At 41.7% G+C, this 23,053-nt stretch overlaps 1 protein-coding gene across 3 annotated transcripts in view; it reads right to left on the bottom strand.

Annotated features, from left to right (window-relative positions):
• prex1 (phosphatidylinositol-3,4,5-trisphosphate-dependent Rac exchange factor 1) overlaps positions 1-23,053 on the bottom strand; it is a 78,497-nt gene that overhangs the window by 51,768 nt on the left and 3,676 nt on the right. For all 3 annotated transcript variants that reach the window (XM_084917384.1, XM_084917382.1, XM_084917383.1), the window contains exons 2-5: positions 9,203-9,268; positions 8,898-9,020; positions 2,375-2,479; positions 89-190 (exon numbers count right to left, since the gene is read on the bottom strand). In XM_084917384.1, the coding sequence (XP_084773510.1) occupies positions 89-190; positions 2,375-2,479; positions 8,898-9,020; positions 9,203-9,268 (396 nt within the window). The remainder of the gene's footprint in view (positions 1-88; positions 191-2,374; positions 2,480-8,897; positions 9,021-9,202; positions 9,269-23,053) is intronic.

Here is a 23,053-nt window from a genome sequence, read left to right as displayed (position 1 = left end):
AGAGAAGGTGGTCTCATCACAGACCTGTTTCTGGCTATTATTATTTGATGTCAGGGTCAAGTTTCTTATTGTAGCAGGTGCACAGTACCTTCAGCAGCAGGGGGTACTTGCAAATCCTCTGAATGGGAGTGAGGAGGTAGCCCTCCAGGGGAATATCTGTGCTTTTCTTCCCTCCGAGCAACATACAGTGCTTAAGAAGAAAGGGAAATAAAGATTATTAATAACCTCCCCCACCAAAAACACAATACATGTTAATGCACATTGTTGTATAAATGATTATGTGTCTAAACATCAAGTTGAACAATCTTGCGTGTAAAGCAAAAACAAAACATGCTTCTCTTCATTTTTTCTATTTTAAACTTATGTTTTGTTTTTTTGGGGGGTGGTTTTGTGCAAAGTTAAACATCCGTCTGGTTTTGCTTCACTCAGAGGAAAACAAGGTTAAATGTTGCTACATTTCTTCTGCTTCACTAGTGGAAACACCCTCAAAAAAATCCCCTCTTTTCACCAAGGATCACTTTGAAACCTCCGTAACGTCACCTCATTCCACAGAATATTTGGGCTTTGAAAAAAAGACCCCCTAAGCAGCTGAATATAGGTGTTTTTTTAAGAGTAAAAGGGGAAAAAAGCAGTTACAGTTACAGTCATGGTTTCTCTATGCTTGATATTTTTTTGCTAGAGTGCATCCTGTCAGGATGGGGAGAGAGATCAAAAGCAGCCATGCCGATAAACCACTAGTGTTTATCAGTGGGTAGAAATGTAAGAGATCAGTTTAGAGCTAAATAATCTCCTCGTAATACCCTTCTAGCAGGAGAAGTCGGTGCGGAGGGTTAGGCTTTTTCCAGTAGCATTTTTGATGGGAAAATGTGCAACTTTGGAATTCCACAAATTCCTAATGTGTTAAACACTTGCCCCTCGCCACTTCTCGCCCACACCGCCGCTCCTATACAGACTTTCTCATGCTTTCATTCCCTCTTATCTTTTGCTTATTTGTAATCTGCCTGCTTAAAAGCCAGAATTCCCTCTGCTCTTCATTCTGACCTCCTTCTTGCTTTCACTTCGCTTTTCTCTGTAGTCTTCCAATGCAATTAGCACTTGCAGTTTCTGGGTACAATTTCAGAAGCTCCCTCAGTTGTGTGATTAAATTTGGATGGAAACTGTGTAATCCAGAAAAAAAAATCCAATGGGATTAAACATAGCTGGGGGGAAAAGCTAATGGTAATACATATTATACTGCCTTTAAATTACCATGAAAATGATTTGGAGCAGTTAACAAACTAACAAACTGACAAATGTAGATGCAAAACTTGAGTCTCTTCTAAATATAATTTTAAAAGCTTCCCATATTTTCTACGTTGGTACCTCACGCACGTTCAAATCTCAGTGACTCCGTGTCGTTTCTGTTTTGCTGGTTGTTGCTACACCAAACATCTGAGCTCATCCGACAATTTGAGATGACAAAGCAGGTCTGACAACCACGTTAATACAAAAGCAGATGTTGTGCAGTGATTTTATTTTGGATTCGTTATTGTGGCGCTAGACCCAACCAATCAATTGTAGCATGACACGGCCTGGAGGAGGATGTGGGGGGCAGTGGCGTGGGGGTGGGGGGTGCAGCGCAGCACAGCAACAGTGATCCTACTTTTTCCCACTCCTGTGGCTCAGAATAAAACCATGGAAGCAAACCATCAGGCAGTGACAAACGTGGGGCTTCAGATCTCTTGGCCAATCCCAGAAAGGCTGCCAACTCTCCACAGCTGGCTGGCCCAGGATCTGCACATGATTTCAGTGGCTGGACCCCAGCTCAAAGGCCTTCCCCCCTTTTCCCCATTCTAAAGTTGATTGTGCAGGGCCCAAAGGTTTGAGTGTCAAAACACGGAAACAGCTGGCAGTGGAAACACTACGAGACCAACAATGCATTAAAGTGACCTTGATGCTGGTCGCATCCTGTCCGCACAGGAGGAAACATTTGACCTCATTTCGGTTTCTGCCCTTTATTCAAGTGTTAACATGGAAGTGGAGGTGATATGAATGAAGGAGAAAAAAAAGGAGGCGGATGATGAAGAAATAAGCAAGATGAGGCTCTTGGGAGGAAAGAAATGTAGGGCAACGGAAGAAGGCAGGGAAATATACCAGCAAGAAAATAGGATGTATTATGGGACCAAAAAAGGATGCATGAAACTCATGAGGCATACAATAATGGAAACTTTTTTTTGAAGATTTTTTTTATTATTAACAATTATGAGGAGAGAAGTTAGAGTCATAACGAGAAAGGGAAGGAAGGCAATTAAATTTTAGAAGCAAGGCAGATTTGATGACTCGAGGAGCGTGCAAGGACAGGACAAGTCAGGGGAGAGGAGCACTGGTGTCTTACCAGTAGGAAGGTCCTTATGTCGGGGATCTTGTTCAGCTCCATGAGAAGCCTCAACGCCTTTTCATGGTTACTGCAGTACTCGCCGTATACTGAGAAACTGTCCCTCTGCAAAAAAAATAAAATAAAAAAAAAAACAGGTTCAGGGTTGTATGCCAGGGACTTTTAGCCAATCTGACTAACTACTGTACCCATGATCAATCTACCAAGACAAAGACACTTGACAGCAGAAACTGGGCCTTCAGTTGATGCTGTAGTAGTGATGTGTCAACACACTGTTTATATCACATCAGTAACTGAAGCTACACAACAAGGAAATTTAGCAGAGCATTTGCCCCTCACTGCTCTTTCCTCCAGGCTTTCAAACAGGGCTAGTATTTAGGCAGACAACAATGCCGAGGGCACGCAGCTCAGCTGTCAGTACATCATCGAGTCATGCTGAGAACTCTCAGAAAGCAGCATGAGGTTTTGTTGTGATAAAACCAATTAGTTTAATAGCGCGTGCACACATACAGAGAACAACATGCTTTAGAACCACTTTTTTCTGTTGTAATGTAAATATTGGAGCTAATGGTGTGTGTCTCTGCAGCCATAAGGGCCTTTGTGTCGTTACCCTGATGAAAAGTGAAGAGTAAACAATGCATATGAAAAATGTTTAATTATTATTATTACAGGAGAATGACTCTGCATTTAAAAATCAACTTATTTTTTATTTACAAATATATTCGATTTCAATGACATGGATTGCAAAGGGACCAAACGACTACTGCAGAAATACTTTCAGAACTATTTCACTCGTGAAGCAAAAGCATTCATCGACATCCTTTGTCACACTTCTCTTTTCAAAAGTAGCATGCGTCATAGGGGAAATTAATAAATAAACTACATACAAGATATAACAGTTCCTCTTTTTTTTTTTAAGATTATAGCATCACTGTGTAGCAATGTAAACACACACCCTAATGCAGAAGCTTCTGTCGGGTTGCCATGTTCTTTTCTTTACAATACGTAATTCAACACTTGGGCTGGTGGATACACAGTGTCCTGTGAACTGCATTATTTATGCAACACACTGTAGACAGCAGCATACACACTGCATCACAGCTGAAGTCAACCTTACACCCTGTAGCTTATAAACATCTCATGTATTCTTGGGAGTTTTGTAGTAATTGGGATGTGAAACTTTGTGCACGGTGGGGCCTGATGTTGAGGTCTAGTGAGTGAAACCGTCACTTGAAACAGTCTTGTAAGTGAAATCCAAAACTGCAGGTGTGTGGACGCCACTTTCAGCCTTAACTGACGTGCAATTGCCTGAAGGTGTTCGCATTCACATCTGGCCAGGCTACAATGCTGCAAAAGAATAAACAATACTCAGTCACTGATGGCACCTTTCAGATGACAAAGGCCTGCAAAACCAACTTCCTGTAGATGCGGATGTGCAATACAACCATGCACGTGGTTTTGCTCCCACACACATACACAGCTCGCCACTCAGTGTGCATGTGCCTGTTTTTACACGCCCCACCCCCCCCAAAAAAACAAAAAAAACCCCAAAACCACTGGCGGTGACAGACAGCACCAGCCAAACAAAGCTAACAGCTCTTTTTATAGAACCCCTCTCTACTCCATCTTATTCCTTTTGACCAGGGAGCTGAAACTCTTTTGTAGATGTTTACCACAAGTAGGCTGCACAGTGTAAACGGTGGGGATCTTTTAACCACACAGGGAGGACCACAAACACACCCAAAGCCACTTTTGGCAGGGGAGCACTGAACTACTGGGAGCAGCAGCTGGGTTGGCATATGGTGTGAAACCCCAGATTCTGTCAAACTGACTTAATACAGCACGCAGCTCAAGAAATCCTTTTGGTGTGCTTGTTCACACATACTGTAGTCAACAGTGGCACAGTAACAAGGGCTATTACTATTGCTACTAACTCTACTACACATGCCAAGAGTTCTAATCATGACAGGATAGAATTAAAATCAACTGGGTTGTACAAAAAGCCCACGGGGAAAGCAATGCCTAGAGTTAATTAACTGAATTAACACATTACTGAAACAGCACATCAGTAATGATAAACACTCACACACCACAGAGCAGTGACTGAATTTACTCCTGCTTTTGGCCTTCTCAATGTTTTTTTTTCCTTTAGTTACTCAGATAACGCGATGTGTTCTAGATTGCTATAAAGCAGTGATCAGAGCATCGTGGAGTCACTGCATCTTGTGGATAATGTACAGTTATAGCTTCTGAGCTGCTTGGGCTGTCCATCCTAACTCCAACCTCTATGCAAATTCAATTCAATGTTATTTATACAGAGCCAGATCATTATAAAAGTCTCCTCAAGGTGCTTTAATACAGAGAAGTAATCAATAATAGAGAGAAAACACCAATCAGACAACCCCCCGCCTTTTAAACAGGAAGCAGCTGTGGCATTAAAACAGTATCAAAGTCCGAACTCACATCATCATAAAACTATAAGACTGTGCCCATTTGCTTGCAGAGCCTGCCCCCCCACAACAACTACACTCTGTCAAATCTGAGCATATGAGCATCGTCCCTCCCATCCTCACTGTCACATGAATTTCTTCACAATGTGATGATTTTTGTTGAATCAAAATCGAATCGCTTTGCGCAGCACAATGGGAGTTCGTGATTCTGTTTGCTTTGCGGCTTACTATTTGGCAAATCTTGCTTGCCTTGTAGATTTATCAGTTATCTGATACACTGACTTTCAGTTGGGCTGTGCTGAAGCGGCCTTTCATGTTCTGTGCTTGGGCATTAAGTCCAACAAGATCAACTGAACTGTTCCTTAGCTCGCTTTTTCAAGCCCACAACGGTCAAACAAACTGGATTTGGGGGATTAAACATGCTGTGTGAGTACATCCTAAAACTAACTCAGCATTGTTAAAAATGTTCAACAATGTTTTGTCCTCCAAAAATATACATACTTCGTGTTAGGCTTCATAAATCGTTCGATTGAAACGTGAACAGCATAAAATTTAAGAGTTTAAGCATAGGAAAAGTAGCAGCATGACCCTAACCATCAACTTAAAACATCCCAAGGCTTTCCTTCAATACCTGTAACATGAGCAGAATATGAATTCTGCTGGTCTGCTGCCAGGTAAAGAATATAGAACAGAATAATTAGCAATCTGAAGGTGGTGTTAGGGAAATATATAACTATTTTTGCTCTCATTGGTATGTGCAATGAACCCCTTCTGCATGCCTCTGTGCAACTCCAACTATGTTTCTAACTGAGGCAAACTCTCAGGTATTTCCTTTCCTCAGATGACAACAACATAGTCGATTCAGGTACCTGTAAAGTAGCTTATAAGCCTAAACCGGCGCCAAAATGTGACGCTTTAATTTCTACTCCAAAAGACTGTTGCCCAGAATAGCGCAAAGATTTTGGGTGTTCCTTTGATAAACATAAGTCTTTATTTGAATTCTTCATCCCTGAAATGTTATTCTGGAGACTAAATGAGAGAGTAGCATCACACACACTGAGGAATCACATTAAGTCAAAGCAGAATGGGTGTAGTTCAGCGAGGTCAGAGCATGCATAATGACATGACTGTTGCTTCTTGCACAGCACTCGCATATACATTCCCTGAAATAGAGCAAATATTGACGTCTCTGATTTCTCCTCTGACATGAGTCACTTTTTCACCTCTGCACAGTTTAAATAATTCTCAGAATACAGTGATCTTTAAACAAGGGATTAACAAGTGTGTGTGTGTGTGTGTGTGTGTGTGTGTGTGTGTGTGTGTGTGTGTGTGTGTGTGTGTGTGTGTGTGTGTGTGTGTGTGTGTGGTCAAAAGAGGAAAGAGTCGCATTCATGTTAGCCTCTAGTTAGTAAGATAAATAATAGTTGGTCAGAACTGCACAATGTTTTATTTCATTCACAATTTTATGACATCAGTGTTTCGGTTAAAGAGATTTATTTTTTATTTAATTCGACATCAAAGAGTATTCTTTTTCTTTCTTTTAAAGCCTTCCAAACCATCTTGGCAACATCTGACTTTGAAAAGCAATGAATCTTCCAGTTTTTCATCCCTAGCTGTGAGTGGCAGACCTCCTTGTGGAACAATGCAGGGGGGTTAATAAAATCCCAGTCATGGTGTTGACCTCTGATCGAGGTCAAGGGCCACGGCTGGAGGGTGCCAGACGGGGCCAGCCGATTGGCTGAGAGGTGTGAGTGCTGAAGGAGACAAAGGTCGTGGCTTGGTGAGGGAGGTGTAATGGATATGCAGCAGGAAAAGGTGGAGTGTGGGTGGCTCAATGCTTCAAGAGAAACGCACACACAAAGACTGGCAAATACTATCACGCACGAATACATGCAGAGAGATCAAATAAAGACGAACGGGAACAACAGCAAGAAAACGCAAAGCATTAGTAAGGCATTAGTAATTCAGTACTCCTCAGTATGTCATTTATAAATCCAGATATCTGCTATTGTTGCACCATGTACAGATATCACTGCTATATATGGTATAACTATGTACAGCTACTAGTTCACTGACAGTAATAATCATAACATCTGTATTTATAAGCAGCATACTTAGGAGGAGTAATGCTGTATAAATTATGAATAAGGCATTTGCTAATACCTTAGTAATGCTCAAAACATATTGCTTTGGGGCAAATCTTTGTTTTGTAATCATTTGGCTTTAGTCTTTGTGGATTTCATTAGCAATCAAGAAAATGCATGGAGTTATACGTCTTTGAAGCGAACACTCTCTGGTTTTCACTAAGTGCATTTTCTAGCTATTCATACCTGTTTCATTTGTATAATTTATAATGTTATAATCTTACACTATAAATGAGCAGAACAGGTAGCCGTTTCAAAATGTGAGTTTTTTCCCCCCAGTATTTATAGATTAACTGTCTAATCTCTTCATTGAACACGAATTATCCACTCGCCTCCACCGACTAGTATAGCTGCAGCTCCCATCTGTCCAAATCTTTACAGACAATTAGCACAACTTCCAGACGGGCAAAAATTCCCTTTGCTATCAAATATGAAATATGGTTACAGTCCCCCCTGTGTTGAAAATGTCCAGAAAAGTGTTACCGCAAAACATCGTGATGTGCCGGCAAAGTTGTCCTCTCCTGTGCTTCAGTCCGAGGGAGCTAAAAAAAGTCTCTGCATATACATCAGTCTGACCATGGAGAAATTAAAAAAGAACAATAAGCTCCTTTAATCAATTTCCCACACTCACGCTCCGTCTGACAAACCAAATGACTGTCACAGCTCGCACATGTGTGAGAACATATTCTGATAAGCCACTTCAGCAGCTTCCTGCAGAAGTTATTAAATGTCATCCACACTGCAAGCAGGTGGCAGATCAATTGCAACTGATTATAATTAATTATTATCAGGTTGTGGTTAAACTCAGTGAAAAGCCTCCAGTTGATCCAAAATGCTGGAGTGAGAGTACTGACAGAGAGCATATTTCTCCCATACTGACGTCTCTTCATTGGCTCCCTGTTAAATCCAGAATCAAATTTAAAATCGTTCTCCTCCCTCTTATAGAATATCAGATAATCAGATCTCAAAGACCTCAGAGTACCCCCAATCACCCCAATAGAGCACTTTGTGTTGAACTTTGAACTGATCTGATTGTGAGATGATTTCACCAAAAACAGTTGGTGTGTTGTATGGACAGAGACTGGAGTCTAAATACAGTTATCAGCCACAAAATCTGCTGCGAAGACAGGATTTATTAATTGTTGGGTTTACTCTTTGGAAAGTCACCAAATACTGGCTGCAGCTGGATGGAAAAAATGTCACTCTGCTTCTGGCGATACTGTCGTGTAGGCTGGTGGAGCAGAGCCCTGATAGAATACCTAGGTGATGTATTTAGTGCCTCAGTGAAAGTAAAGTCAAGATAGTTTATCAGAGAGACACAAACAGAGACCCAGAGAAGAAGCCTGAGATTGAGTGCTACCAGCAGAAGCATTGTCCCCTCTCTGAGTGACACACCATCTCTTCCTCCCCGGACACAGACCCTTCTTTGTTTGTTTCCTCAGGCCAAACGAGTTCAAACTGAGTGGAGCGGGGTGGGTGGGGTGCAGGATTGTGTACTGGGGTTGCAGAGTTGAGAAGAATATGGAGGGATGGATTCGTAAAAAGTAGGAGATGTTAGCAAAGACTGGTGTAGAGAAACTGAAGGAAGACAGACTGTTTTTGCCTGACAGGATGCAGGTCAGTTCTGTGAAGGCGGAAAACGCAACGGGTTGGGTGGGGGTAGAGAATGTGTATTTGTGAATAGGGAGTCCGGGAGATGGGAGGGGTGCTTCATGTGAGAAAGAGAGCATTAAAGGGTATTTCCACACAAGGCTTTGCACGCTTTCCCTGCATCTGTGGTTACGGGCAGTCCATGAAAAGAGCTTATGTGTGTGTATCTGCATGGAAGAGGCATTCAGGCATCCAGCTTCTCCTATATGCATGCCTACGAGCTTGTGCCTGTAACAGTGTGCAGTTTTACGAGAATCTTTTTGTGTGTCCTGCACTTACAAACTGGAGGAACACATGTCCCAGTGCATGGTGAGGCTGAGGTTCAGGCAACAGACTGTATTCCACTGCAGACAACACCCCCTGGTGCAGCTTAAGGATGTCCTCGATATTTGAAAACAGAATCTATAAAATGAGAGGATGATGTAAAGGGAGGGGATATAGCGAAGAAGGGAAGGAACAGAGCAAAGAGGAGACCACAGAGGAGCACAGAGATGAGGGAAAAGTAAAGACATTAGTGACCAATTAGCATTTTCACATGGACGATTTCTGACATTTTGATATTTGCAATAAAAAACTGGCCATACCTTGACATGTTCAGGTGAGAGACACTGTTGGTCATCTGGAGTTTGTCTGATTCTGTGCAGAAATGCCTGAGGAGGAGACGAACACAAAACGGGTTTAAAAACAATGCGCCACACTTTACTGTCAATAAGGCAGACGGCTAAAGCATGTTTATCAGACATGTCAAAATTATTTTACATCGTTGATCTTAAGTGGGTCAGACCAGGGTAGCTATTAAAAAACGTTCTTTACTAAGAAAAACTAAGAAAAGTTCTTTATCAACAGGAAAAGTTGCAAAACTTAAATTAAACACTCCTTTACATTTTCCAAAGCTGTCCAGTTCAACAGCTTACAGTCTTTGTCAGACAGATTCTGCCCTCCTGGCCTTATGTTTGATACCCCGATTGTACATCTATGAATATATATAAAAATGGAAGAGAATATCTGGAAATCGTTAGTCTCTTTAGGTTTTGGTAATCATGCACCATCACTTATGCATGCAAAAAGTGGTCTGGAAGTGGAAGTCCAGCTTCCCTCTTGGGACTGTTTTAAATTTAGGATATAGGTGATCTTAGCTTTGAGGAAACAGATACAGTGCAGACAGATTCATTGCATTAACATAACCACACGAGCCTTTGAACAGAAAACCACATTTACTCTTACGTGCTTCGTGAAAATGTCTTTTCAGGTACCAAACAGACATTTTGGGGCTGTTTCATTGTCCCTTGGGTCTAATAAGACAAGACGTGTTTTCCTTTTACACTTAAAGCCTCGCTGTATGGATCCTAAAGCGCCTGAGCATTCAACTGTAAGACATCCTCCAAAATGAACTGTTTCATTGTTACAGTGTCTACACACAGCACTACACCAACATGGCTCATAATAAGGCTCGTGTCAAGTTGAGCTTTGCTTGCGTGTGCAGCTCAGTTTTTGTGTGTGTTAGTGCCTGCCAATCAGATCCTGACTTGGGGGGAAAAAAGAAAAAAAAATGGTGAATAGAAGGGAAGTGAATCTGCAAACAGTTTCTTTTATTCTCTCTTCCCCATTTCTCTGTCTATTGCCCTGTGTCTGACAGGCTTAACCTGCCTCAGTCTGACTGCCCTTCAGACGCCAATACTGGGATATCAGAAAGGAGATATGCATCCCCGAACCGACGAATAAAACTCTATCCCGAAGCCTACTTCATCAACCCAGCCCCTGCTGTTGTGTCTGCCTGCATTTCATTGCCTCAGATTTAGAAATTGATAGCTTTCCAAGTGAATCAAGGGCGTTACAAAGAAGTCCTGGGCTAAGTGAGACTACTGCTCTAAACAAGAAGCCTTCGCCCGATACTTTTGGTACAAAAGTATGACACCATGATCCTTATGCATGCCAACAATGTCATGTTAAAAGGTGCCGCTTCTACGTGTTTGCTTTATGGTTCAAGTTGTGAGATCCAGTGTCAACCCCAACACGAGCACAATGGATCAATAAATAATGCATGATTCTAGTAAAAAAAGGTTATAGGACATTATCACTAACAGTGCCAAATGACAATGCAATAAATGTTTCATTGCAGGTTGCAAAGCAATACTTTCTTCCATCCAAAGTTATGGTTGAAGATAGACAGCAAACACAGATAGAGAGGAGGAAAACACAGCATCTCTGGCTTTTGCAGGGATTAAACTGAGGATTGGTTGCTAAATGCATTTTAGCTTATCTGGTATAGAATTGTATAACACTTTGCTTTAATATCACCCCCTTAGCAAAATATGTCTACGATCTAAATGCATAATCAAGGGAAAAAAAGATTTTAGCTACAGCAAAATATCAACTAAAGACACAAACATTTTCCCTATAAAATCTCTAATAACCTGACCACCAGCACTGAATATGAGCTGCTTTTGATGCTCAGTACTCAAAATGCATTAAACATTCAGCATTAGGTACAATCCGACGCTAGAGTTGTCAGGTTGAACATGCTCCACTAAAGAAAATAGTCCCTATGAAACCTAATGACACCTTTGTAACACAAACTGCCTAAATAACTACATATGTTAAGTAACAGGATCAGTTTTTGTAATTTAGGTGAAGTGTGTCATTTATAGAAAACCTTTTCACGCTCCCTGCAGTTCCACATAGCACCAGTTACAGAAAGTCACTTCCCATAATTAAAGACTGACACTCCTAATCAGACGTTCGCTCTAAAGACAGAACCCAGCCAACCAAGCAGTCAGGCAGCAATTTTATAATTTCCTCTGCCTTTTTTTCTGTTTCTGCCTCCCTTTACTAGCTTTTACGTAAGTCGTACCAAAAATAGAAAGCACGGCTCCTCAGCAGTGAGCTGTGACCTCGCTAATTAAGACCAGTATTAAAGGGAAGCGGTAGTTGTCATGTTCTCAACTGTTTTTTTGTTTTGTTTTTTGGGAGGGAGCTGATTGTGCTTGAGGCATACACTAATTAAATCTCCCATATGGCAGCTTGTACCGTGTCCACACTGTAGGAGTCACTCAAGTGAGAGATTGCTCCCCAGCAGAGGATACGAGACAGGCAGGAAACAGAGCTTTTCCTCAGTCGCTTTCAGACAGGGTTAGCACTGAGTGAGGGTGTGGCGGGTGAAGAAAAAAGCCAAGGAGGCAAAGGGTGAAAACAGAACAAACAACAACGAGCAAGGGGACAATGGTGGAGGAGACGGTGAGGTGTAAAGTATCTGTTATTCATGTATTCCTCTGTGACAGCTACCATCCAGGCAGGAATCACTCCTTTAACAAATGTGCCACACAGATGTGGTGAGACAGGAATCAGCAGGGAGGATGGTAGGAAGAAGGAACAAAGAATTCCTTTCAGTCAAAGTCTAACCCCAACAAGGACAGTCTCCCCCAGAGTTGTATTGGCTGTCTTCATTGTTCCATCACAAAAGAAGACAGGTTTATTTGGAGAGAAAATTGGCTCTCTCCGTCCACCATCATGACTAAGGCAGGCTACAGGGAAGCCAGAATACAGGACAGTGCAGAGCATAAACTGAGCATGCACCCCAAGCATGTCCAAGTTTACTCAAACTGAGACTTTTACGCAGTTTGTACAGTAATTTTTTTCAGCGCGTGATTGAAATCAGAAACAGGAAATTGCCCCAGAGAAAGGTACTATGGGTGTGTTGACATCTGATGGACAGCAGTTCATTGTGCACAAACAGCCAAGTATCATAATTGGACAAACCGCAGTCTGGGCTTATTTTCATATTTGACTATTTATTGGGCCTTTCCACTAATGACCACCAGAGACTGTAACTTCCTGCCAGTCACGCTCAAGCAGAAGTTAGAGATACTCTGACATCATTTGTTTCAACTTCCTCTGCAATCGAAATAACTTGATATATGACAAGTTATGAATGTTATTGGCTTTGTCACTGTGAAAGCTCCAATATTTCTCCTTCTATTGCGCTACCGTAAAATAAGCAGATGTGACTGCACTTTAAGAAGACCCTCGGCATATTACAAATCATGCACGATTTGCATAGAGAGGACAATATCTCAGAGCATTACGCACATGCACACAAACTGGAAATACGATACGTATATTGACGAGACCCGCTCTTCCCACAGCACGCAGTTAAGCCAGTTGTTTACGAACACTGTAATTCTACTCTACACCACTGTGTGCAGTTGTTGTGCTCATTACTGCTTAATTACCACACTCAGAGACGGCAAGATGCGTCTGATGGTCCTTGTTTACTTTCATATCGCCATCTCCATCTCAGGTGACCTTATCTGTCTCTTCTCTGACATCAGCACGTCATCATCAGCAAGGCGAGGCATGTGTGTGTCTGTGTAATCCTGTTTAGTGGAGGATCAGACATTGATGAATAATATTTGCTTGACTGATGAACAACAACAATAACCCTGCCTGCACTGGCTCGGGCTGACAAGTCTGTGTTTAGATGTCTGAAATCTGAGTCAGTTCACTATGAATTTGATGAAGATGGAAAAGGGCATGACGGTGTTTCAAAAGCTCGCCAACAAATCAAAAACAGTAGGGGGATGAAAAGAGGGAGTGCAGTGTAGCCTCTCCCGCACTGGTTTTCCTGTATAGATTGCATTAGATGGTGCACCTTCTTACGCTTCCATACCTAAAAATAGCAACGATATCAATCAGTGTGTTAATAATAGTTGGTCATATGGGACACAGACTCAGTTTTGTGATACTTCTGGACTCATAACAATGAGTCAGACTGGCTCGGAGGAGGGCTCAGCTGCAGCACAGAGCACAGCGAGGATATTGCACATGATGCCACAGGGGTGAACGGCAGTAAGGGAAAGCTGCTCGTGATGCAATCCCACAGGAGACAAGTAACACAACCAGAAGCTCCTTGTCAAACCACAAAGTAGCTGCCAAGCACACTGATGCAGCATTGTACCCACTGACATTTCATTATGATATATACTGGAAACTCCAACATCCTCCATACAGGAAGTAGTTGAAAGTCATTCTCAAAGTGTATCATCACACTGTGAACACATCTTTGTTTATTTGATTTTTTTTTTTACATATATATGAAATTCTTGGCAGTTAGACATTTAAAAATCCACACTGCTGTTATGCAAACTTTGCAGCGTCTCTTATTATTTTGCTCAAGTTTTCTTTACTATTGCTCCATCATAATTAAAAACTCTTTTTGGGTTTTTTTCTCCCTATTGGGCCTCAAAAGCCCACACTGCTTCTGAAAGTACTTAGAGAAACTCACTGGGGTTGAAACTCACAATGATGAGAGCAATACACAGGAAAATGTCAGCTATTATTAAAATTTCTTAGCTGTGACTCTTTACAGGGATTGAAAAGAGCCGCTGTAGTTCAAGCATGACAGTTATGTTTATTGCTTTTGAATTTAAATGGTGAGAGTCAAACTAAAGCTTTTTTAATTAGCTGTACAATGAGAGAAACCAAATACAGTCGTGTGATAAAGTTTTCACATCGCTCTTCGCAACTTTGTGAAAAACCCAAGTACATCCTTGCTGCTTTCATAGGAAGTAAGAGAGTATGTAGCTGCCAGGTGCTGCTAAACAAACGCACTTCTTTCAGGTATGTGCTAACACAATACCACAATGTGGTAGGAATGGACATCCCAACAAATTCACCTCAAGGTCAGACTGTGCACTGCTCAGAGAAACCGGAAAAAAATAAAACAAGAGACTCTAAAGGCCTCAGTTAGCACATTAAATGTGAAAGTTGATGACAGTACAATTAGAAAACAGCTAAACAAGTATGGCATGCTTGGAGAAAGTCACTTCTCTGTAAAAAGAACATAGCAGCATGGCTTAGGTTTACAAATAAACAAACAAACCACAAAACTTCTGGAACAATGTCTTTCGGACAAATGAGGGCAAAGTGGATGTGTTAAGTCATAATGCACAGCAATGAAATCCAAACAAAGCATATCAACCGTCGAGCACGGTGGTGGAGGGGTGAGGATTTTGCAGCCACAGGACATAAGGACATTGCAGTTGACTATATACAACTGAAATTGTGTGGCAGGACCCTATGAGAGCTGTGTATAAATTAATGCCATCAAACCTCAATCAAGTGAAGCAATCTTGTACAGAAAAGCAGGGCAGATTGCTTGTTATTGCAAGTTATTGCTGCTAAAGGCACATCTACAAGCTATCAAATCATGGGTTACATTTAGTTTTTTAAAGGACTGCACAGAGGCCTGTTAAAACTTTATTTTTCACATGTAGAAAAAGACCTTAAAAGCAAGCTTTAAATATAACAATGACAAGAGTCTTTTTTCCCCTAGAAATATGTCTGCTAGCTTAAAAAATTGCAAACCAGCTTTTTGTTAGCATTTTCCCAACCCCACACCCACACCTCTGAATTCGCTTATCTGGTGTAGATGATATAAGCAAGATTTTCAGTCAAATGCTGTGCGTGAAACCTCTTGTCACTCAGAAAATTGCCCTCATGTCCACTGAAAATATGAAAATTAGTGTGCAAGTCAGTGCAAATTTAAATACACTTCTAGACACAGCAGTAGTGGGTACTTTAGTGTGGATGGCAGTGATGGCACTGGAAAGTGCAACTTCATAGTGACTGTCTATATCACTCCAATATCACTCAAAAAAATATGATGGTGCCAGACAGTTTATGTACAGTTCATGGATATACATGCATCACTTTCTCCCACAAATTGCATGAATGCTGTCAAATGTGCCACTTGTTCAAGCAGCGCGTGAGCAGGTTGAAGTTTGGGGGATCCCACCAAACTGAGTCACTCGTTTCTTTCTGTTTTTCTGTTTATTGGGAAAAAAAAGTGTGTGCAAGAAAAACTGAAGACAAGTTAAAAAATCCCAAACTGCAACAGAAGAAGTGCACACGCATGCCTCTGCGCAAATGTGTGACATGCAAACAGGAAGTGAAAACAGAGCAATGGCACAGAACAAAGGCCAGTGCTTTTCTTTGTCTTTTTTTTGACGCTCAAATTCGACGACAAGAATTTCGTTTTCTTCTCGAGAACATAGGCGGCTCAAGTCAGGCGAGAAAGGAAAACAAACACGTCGGCAGAATGAAGCAGCTCCTCTCGACACAAAAGCAGCAGATGCCATTTCTGGACAGGAAGTGTGGCTTTTGTGAAAAGGAAGTATACGACATGTTTGTAGGCCACTAACTCAGCTGTTCTAAGTAAAGTCTGACAACTTTGTGCTAGCGTGCAACCAAGTTGTAACAAAGAAATAAATCACACCGTGCTCTCAAGACTAAGGAATTGCAGATTTTTTTTATTTATTTTTTTTTAGCTATGCTGCAAAGGCGAATGGAAGTTAATGTTATTTATTGGTGTGGATAAAAATGAATGGACTGAAATGGAAAACTATAAGCTTTAGGTCATTTTCATTTTTAACGGACACCCACTGCAGAAGCTTCAGGTTTACAGCTTGTCATCGCCTTAAACCCAAAATAGTGCAATCATACCAAAGGCAGCATTTATTGTGACTGACAGCCAAAGTGTCATAGTGGGTTTGATTGGGCGGTGGGTGTTGCTAGATGCTGAGGTTTATCAGAGCGAAGAAGGGCCAGACAGTAAGGTGTGAAGATGCAGATGGACCATATGTTGGTGAAGGCTATGTTTTCGCTCCAGTGGACAGTTAGTAAGATGCCTGCTGCCTTCACGTCTGCTTTGTCTGCTTCTCAACGCAGCTTTCTACCTGCTGCTAAGGCAAACTATGAAACATGACTCATCTCCTATTTATCTGTTTTTAGGTGAAAGCCTTCTTGTTGGCAAAGAATCCTACATATTAAAAAAAACGAATAAAACACGCCACTGATATAAAAAAAAAAAAGCTACAATATTTTATTTACCCTTTCACATTTCCTTTCACCAATGAATGTATGAAGCCAACATGAAAATATCAAGAAGTAATGTAACAAGTGTCAAACTAGGTCATGTTGCAACACAGGAGGCGACCACGCATACGGAGTCGAAGTTAGCAGCCACGAGCACAGGATGTTAAGGGTCACTCAGTGTGCGGCTGAGGTTGTTTTCAAGCTCGACACTTAGCAGCGGCCAATTGTTATCTGTAATAACCAAGGACCGTAGTACGGCAAACTTGTGCGCGTAGATCTCAGCTACCATATTAGAAGCTGAGGTGAAAGTTTATACAGAAAAGAAAAGAAAAGTAAAGCGCTGTCAGTCAAACGAATTCTCGTCAAGGCTGGATAAATACTTTAGGTCGTTTTCTGTAGTTAAACAAAACCCAGTGAGCACACATGCTTAGCTTGGACCTGTTAGACAATGACATTAATGCGTTAACAGGTTTCATAATAAACAGCAATATGTGTGAGAAGTGACGAGGGATATTAGCATTTGTTTTGCTGCCATCACCATGTATGCATCCCATTTCTCATAACAGCAAGTGCAAATATGAATGTATAGGAAATCAATAACAACGTGGTATAATGGTTACATAATGTACATGTCAAATGTTTCCTTAGCCATTTGTCTGGATTAAATCCTTTCAACAAGCAGAGTTTGGAGTGTGTTAGACTTGCTATTAGAAATCCAATCAGACTGTGCTGTCCTAAGCACATTGTTGCTTTACTGTAAATATCAAACTTGATTATCTTCTTTGAGAGTACATTTTTTTCCTTATTTCTCTCCATGATGAAAGGGCCAATAGTGTTAATGGGAACAGAACTAGGGCATTTTTTCTGCCTACCCACGGCTACATCAGCATTCAGCAACAATGCTGGGCCATCTCACTCAATTCAGATATCTCACAAGAGACCCCGTATATCAAGAACAAGCTTGAACACTTGTCAAGGTTTTTCTAGCAGGCCCTCGGAGCCTCTTTTCAATTCGCTGTGGTTCCCACACCTACTGAAGCAAACCTCAAACAGAACCACAGATCCACAGATTCAGGCGTTTTCTAAGCGAGTTCTCAGGTCACCAGCCTCAAGCTTTCTACCCCTTCTCATCCAAGAGAAAACAACAACAAGCTTAAAACAATGCACCCATTAAGGATCTCTCTTTTTTGGAAAGAGGATTGGAGTGGCTAGTCACAAAGGGAGACGGGGCATTTTGGAGAGGGAATGGGGCCATTTAGGGGTCGACATGGCATGAAATTGAATAAATAAATGAAGAAATCCCCTCTTTGTGGCCCGGGTGCAGCAGAGCCAGAGAATGGCCCGTGGCGTTGCCATAATGAGGGACCCCAGCAAACCTTAGGAGAATTCTTTTTCTCTCAGGCCGTAATTCACATCTTTCCCCAACCCTCCAAAAACTCCCTCAGCTCCCCTTCACCCACCAACCAGTGCCTTGCTGTCTTCCAAGAGAAAGCCTTTTTGGCAGCGCCAATCATCAAAACACAAAGTCTTCTTTGAGCCTCGTCCAGTTTTTTTCCCCCCCTCCCCATCTCGCTCACTTCCGCTTTCAAGGACTTTAAACTTCAGGGCTCTTTGAGCTGTTCACATGGGCGGAAACTAAACACGACAGGGGGATGACACAGTGCCTCCGCGACAGAGGACAGGCAGAAAGCGCTGGACCGAATACTTCCTGTCTAAGACTGGGTATTCATCACAACCCTGCTGTACAAATGAATGGATGACACACGATGAATATGTGGACTACGTATTTTGATGAGATGACAAATTGTTGAGACTGTCTCAGTAAGCATGTTAGGCTTTCAAAACGATACTTTCAAACGGTTCCACAGTTGCTAGAATTCTACAATTTACATTTCTGAGCTTGCTGACATTTCTGTCCAGTTTTGCACAAAGTTGCTTTGCCCTTTTTGTTGTACAAGCTGCTCCCAACTACAAAAGAGAAAACTTCCAAGAGGAGACCTGTGGTCCTAATAATCATTCCTAAATGAAACCAGCAAATGTTTGACTCCTTTTGTATTCGTTTTATGTATCTGCTGCAAAGTGGACTAAAAAAACTGCAATGTGTGCAGTTCTTTATGCGTTAGGCAGCATCGGACACAGTTTTCAAGCTTAATATCAATTCTACCACTCTCACTACAGTATATTCTTATATACTTGGACAACATGCTGGAAATGGAAACATCTGTGTATTTGTTTCACTGAATGTTACAGCCATCTCAAAACCTATTACAAATGTCTCTACCTGTAGCCTACATGGCTCAAATTGCATTCTGTCTTTAAAGGGAACATCCACAACAATTTTTTTCTAAGTTGCTTTCCTGTAGAGGGGTGACATGTGTTGATCAGTAGATAACATCATGGACCAGATTGGAGAGGCCATCTGGACATTTGTACACTTGGTTGGTTTTTTTGTTTTTTTGGGGGGTGGGGGGGTCGACAGACACGGGTATCACAGACTGGACCAGAGTGTGGCAAGTATGAAGCTGAGTGAGCCATCAGTGACCTGTGACGCTGCCGGCTAACCAATTGATGTAGCACAGGTGATCACTCAAGCTAAACTCCATGATATTCATACGTGTGTATCCAAGAGAACATTGCAGCTTGCCTTCATGTACACATCCAAGCTAAACCAAAGTACGATTGCCACACCTAACATGCAGCTGAGCAGACATAAACAAGGTTACAGGGACAGAGAGGGAGGAAATTGAATGGTGGCAAAGACACAAATTAGTGGCTTACATTACACCATAATGGCTCTTTGGCAAAGCAAGGGGGAAGATCACAGAGACTGTTCGCTGATTCTGACTTAAACAGCATTTACCAGCCTGATAGAGGACGCCATTAAACAGGCAGACAGCAGCTAGGCAAAGCCCTGCCTGTCTGAAAAAAAAGTACTTCTCAGTCTCTGAAAGCACAAACCTACATCCTATCTCACTTCTCGTTTTGGCAGCCACAAATGCAGCAAACGCCGAGGTAAGTTTCCACTTCTAGAAGTGATATTTGCAGGTCGATTTTGATTCACCATATTCAGCCGCAGAGCAAGTTAAATAGTGAGCCACATTTAATTTTGTGATAAAGAGACAATAGGTCTGGTGAATAAAAAAAAAGAAGAAAATAAATAAAAACCACTATCTATCCTGCAAAAGCTCTTGGAAGCTGAAGAGTCCCTGCAGGATGGATAGAAAATTGAAAACTTAACATGTTAATGTGCCATATCAAAACGTTTTTCTTAAAAGGTTTCCTGTCAGCACATGGGAACAAAAACTTTACGGTACCCGCATGTATGACTCAAGCCTTTTATAAAGCCACGTGAGTTGGCAAAAATGTCACCACAACTCGCAAATGCCAAAATAAAAGCCCTTCAGCTACAATGCCCAAGATTTTGTCAGCAGCTGTCATGAACAGTTACCACAACATTGTCAGAGCTTCTTTGACTAGCGGGGGAGTTGAAAACAGAAAACGCCAAAGAGCCTTACCAGTTGGCTGGTTGGTAAATTGTTTTTCTCGAAGCTCATTAATTAAGTGAGTCGTGTCAAAAACAATTTTAAGATAACAGCGAAAATGTTCTTTGTTTTTAGCTGTGGCATTTAGCTGGAAAAGAAAATCTTGTGATGTTCTGGGTGTTCACTCCAACACTCAGGCCATCACATACAGCTGACATGCTCAATCTGTACTGTCTGCCGCTTTATATGAAAGCAGGAGTGCAGTGTCTAAGCTTCTGGTTTAAAATGATCATTATGAAATAAGTCCTGGTTGTACAACATAGCAGCTACATAACAATGACACCATATGCATTACGAGCTGTCTATAAGCCTCTCTTGTATGATGCATATCTGTCTCTAACAAGTATGAAACAGACTTAAAATTAAGTAGTGACTGCACAACCAAGAAGATAATGCTGCTGTTTTCAGTAGCTTATGGAAACTTTCCCCAGGTAGGTGAAATGGCGTGAGGTTGAAATAACTGTGTAAACTCTATTTGGCCAATCAAAAAGAACCTTGTTGTTAATGGAGAGTTAAAAACGATTCAAAGTTAAAAGGGAATAACCCTTAGATGGGGATTCACCAGGTGGACAGAGCAATATTCAGTTTGCCAGATCACAACATTTCTAGTTGATCAGAAAGTAATAAAAAATGAAAAAGGCAGAGATTTGTGTACTGTGACTCTAAAGCCCTGTGAGGCAAAATGGCAGTTTGTTATATTAGTCTGTATAATTAAAACTAACTGGCTTGGTAAGCTTGTCCATGATTTACCAAATATCTTTGCCACAGTCAGTACCCTTAATAAGGTTTGTGTGAAGATGTACTAGTCCAGCATTTTTCTATCAGGCAAATGACCTTTAACCCCCTCCTGAAAGAAGACCCACATCTGGTAGTATTTAAAAAAGCAAACAAACATTGTAATCCTGCTGCCTCGCTCTGTAAACCAAACCCTCAAGGGAGAGCTTGTGCGAAGTCATTCTGCAGACATCCGTCCATCCTGCTACCTTTTCACCACGCTGCACAGTCACTGCACCCAGTGTCTCCCCTAAGAGAGTACATGCGCCAACTTCATCCAGACTACGATGTGATCTCGAAGAACATTGGAGGTGTCACATTGCCTTGCTTTTACTATTCAGCCCATGTCATCTGCTGTATCTTATATCAGCCTGTTAAAAAGCACAGTGCCCCAGATACACGGTTTTACCATTTCCAGCCGGTACAAAGCAGTGAATGTCCAAGTTCTCACCAGACATTACATGATCTGATATCGGACACATTGATATGCAAACTGATGAAATGCTACTGACCTCTGTAGATCACAGATTTGAAAGGACACACTCCTGAATAGCTCCACTTCTTAAAATGCTACTACTAAGAGAGAAAATTCTTGGATACAGTAAAAAAGGGATTTCTTCTGATAATCTGCAAGCATCTCTCGGAAAGAGAAGGAAGCTTTTCTTTGCTTTTGCATCATGCCTCTGGGTGTTACAGTGGTTTAGACTTGTTAACTTGAATACTTTAAATTCCTGCTGCAGTCTTATGCTTCAAGGAAATAGCTTATCAAAACACATGACTAAAAAAAGCACAGAGATTAAGTGGGAAACTGACATTTACCACCCCGACATTGCAATAATTTCGTCTGGCACAGTACCCGCACTGCAAGGTACCAATTGTCCAGACTGTGATTGATGGGTGCACAGCAGCAGCAGCTTGAAACCTTATTTATATGAAAATTTGCAGCTTATGTAACTGAAGTACAGTTAGCACAAAAGCCAAAGCGTGTACCGATTATTCAGCTGCATTCAGAGGCACGGACTATTTACAGGTTTGATTAACCTACAAGTTACATGCTGTATGAGAAGACTCTAAGAAGACTGTCTACACTCCCAAGTTTGTCCAGCAGGGCTTTTAAAGCCCAACAATATTAAAAACCCTCAAAAAGTCCCAGCAGTCTGCCACAGTAACTGTTCTACCTGCTGTTCAGTCTCCACAGGCTGCCCCCCAATGCCCTCACTCATATATGTGGAGTGTGTGTGACTTCAGCTAAAGGCTGCAGTGAACTGAAACCACCAGCGTTGTGGCTACGACGAGAGCTAGAATCTTAAGCTATTTATACGCCCAAGCCCAGAGAAATCCGATGCTGGTCTTTACAACTAAGGAGGGACAGCGAACGAGAGGGAGAAAGATGGACCAGACAAAAAAAGGTGGGGAATAGGAATATGAATGGACATTATATAGGAAAGTAGGAAAAAGGTAGACACAGGCTTGTGCTTGCAGGGGAGAAACTTGGAGCTGTCTATCTGCATGTTTACCTTTGTGAGCACTAAGATGTGTATACCCGTGTCATCCTGTTTGCTCAGCTACAGCCAAAGAGGTGTTAAAAAAAAAAAAGTCTAGTATCAAAACACAATTTCACTTCTTCATGGCAGCGCAGGTTAGCATCGGATGAGTACTCTCACTTGTGTGTGGCCCAAAGTAAAGGTCACAGTCCTTCCAGATGTTTCCTATTATCCCGCAGCACTGACAGGACCTCTGCGGTCACTCGACTCTTTTCCATCACTCACTTTTCAGAATTACGAAGGAAGGTCACAAGCCAAGAAAAAAAACTATCGGCCACTCATTTCCAGGATTCACCGAGACATGGGTCAGCCTGGTCAAAAAAGAAAAACAGTCCTAAATGACAACCAATCATATTCATGGCATTCAAGGAAAATCCCTCACATCTAGCAGGTATGACGCCACCGACCACATTCCTATCACAGATAGCCTAGTATTTTGGTGCATCACGGCTGGGAAAATCCAGCTGCGCAGATTAAACCATACCCTGAAGAAAATTCCCATAAATCTATCGAGCTAGGATGTGATTATTTCACACAAACAAACAAGGGAACGCATCGCGACAAAAGCTTGAAGAGCACGGCAATCTTCGTAAAAAGGAAGCAGCTTGTTAAATGTGACAGCTTCCGATCTGCTCAAAGAGTTAATAGATTTAGAGATTTGCTGCGATAACAGTGAGGGGGAAAAAATGAATCCTCTAATCCC

Source organism: Perissodus microlepis, chromosome 20 (assembly GCF_051167445.1).
Source record: "Perissodus microlepis isolate ML-2025 ecotype Zambia chromosome 20, ASM5116744v1, whole genome shotgun sequence".
Taxonomy (NCBI): Eukaryota; Metazoa; Chordata; class Actinopteri; order Cichliformes; family Cichlidae; genus Perissodus; species Perissodus microlepis.
This window is presented reverse-complemented; position numbering and strand designations above follow the sequence as displayed.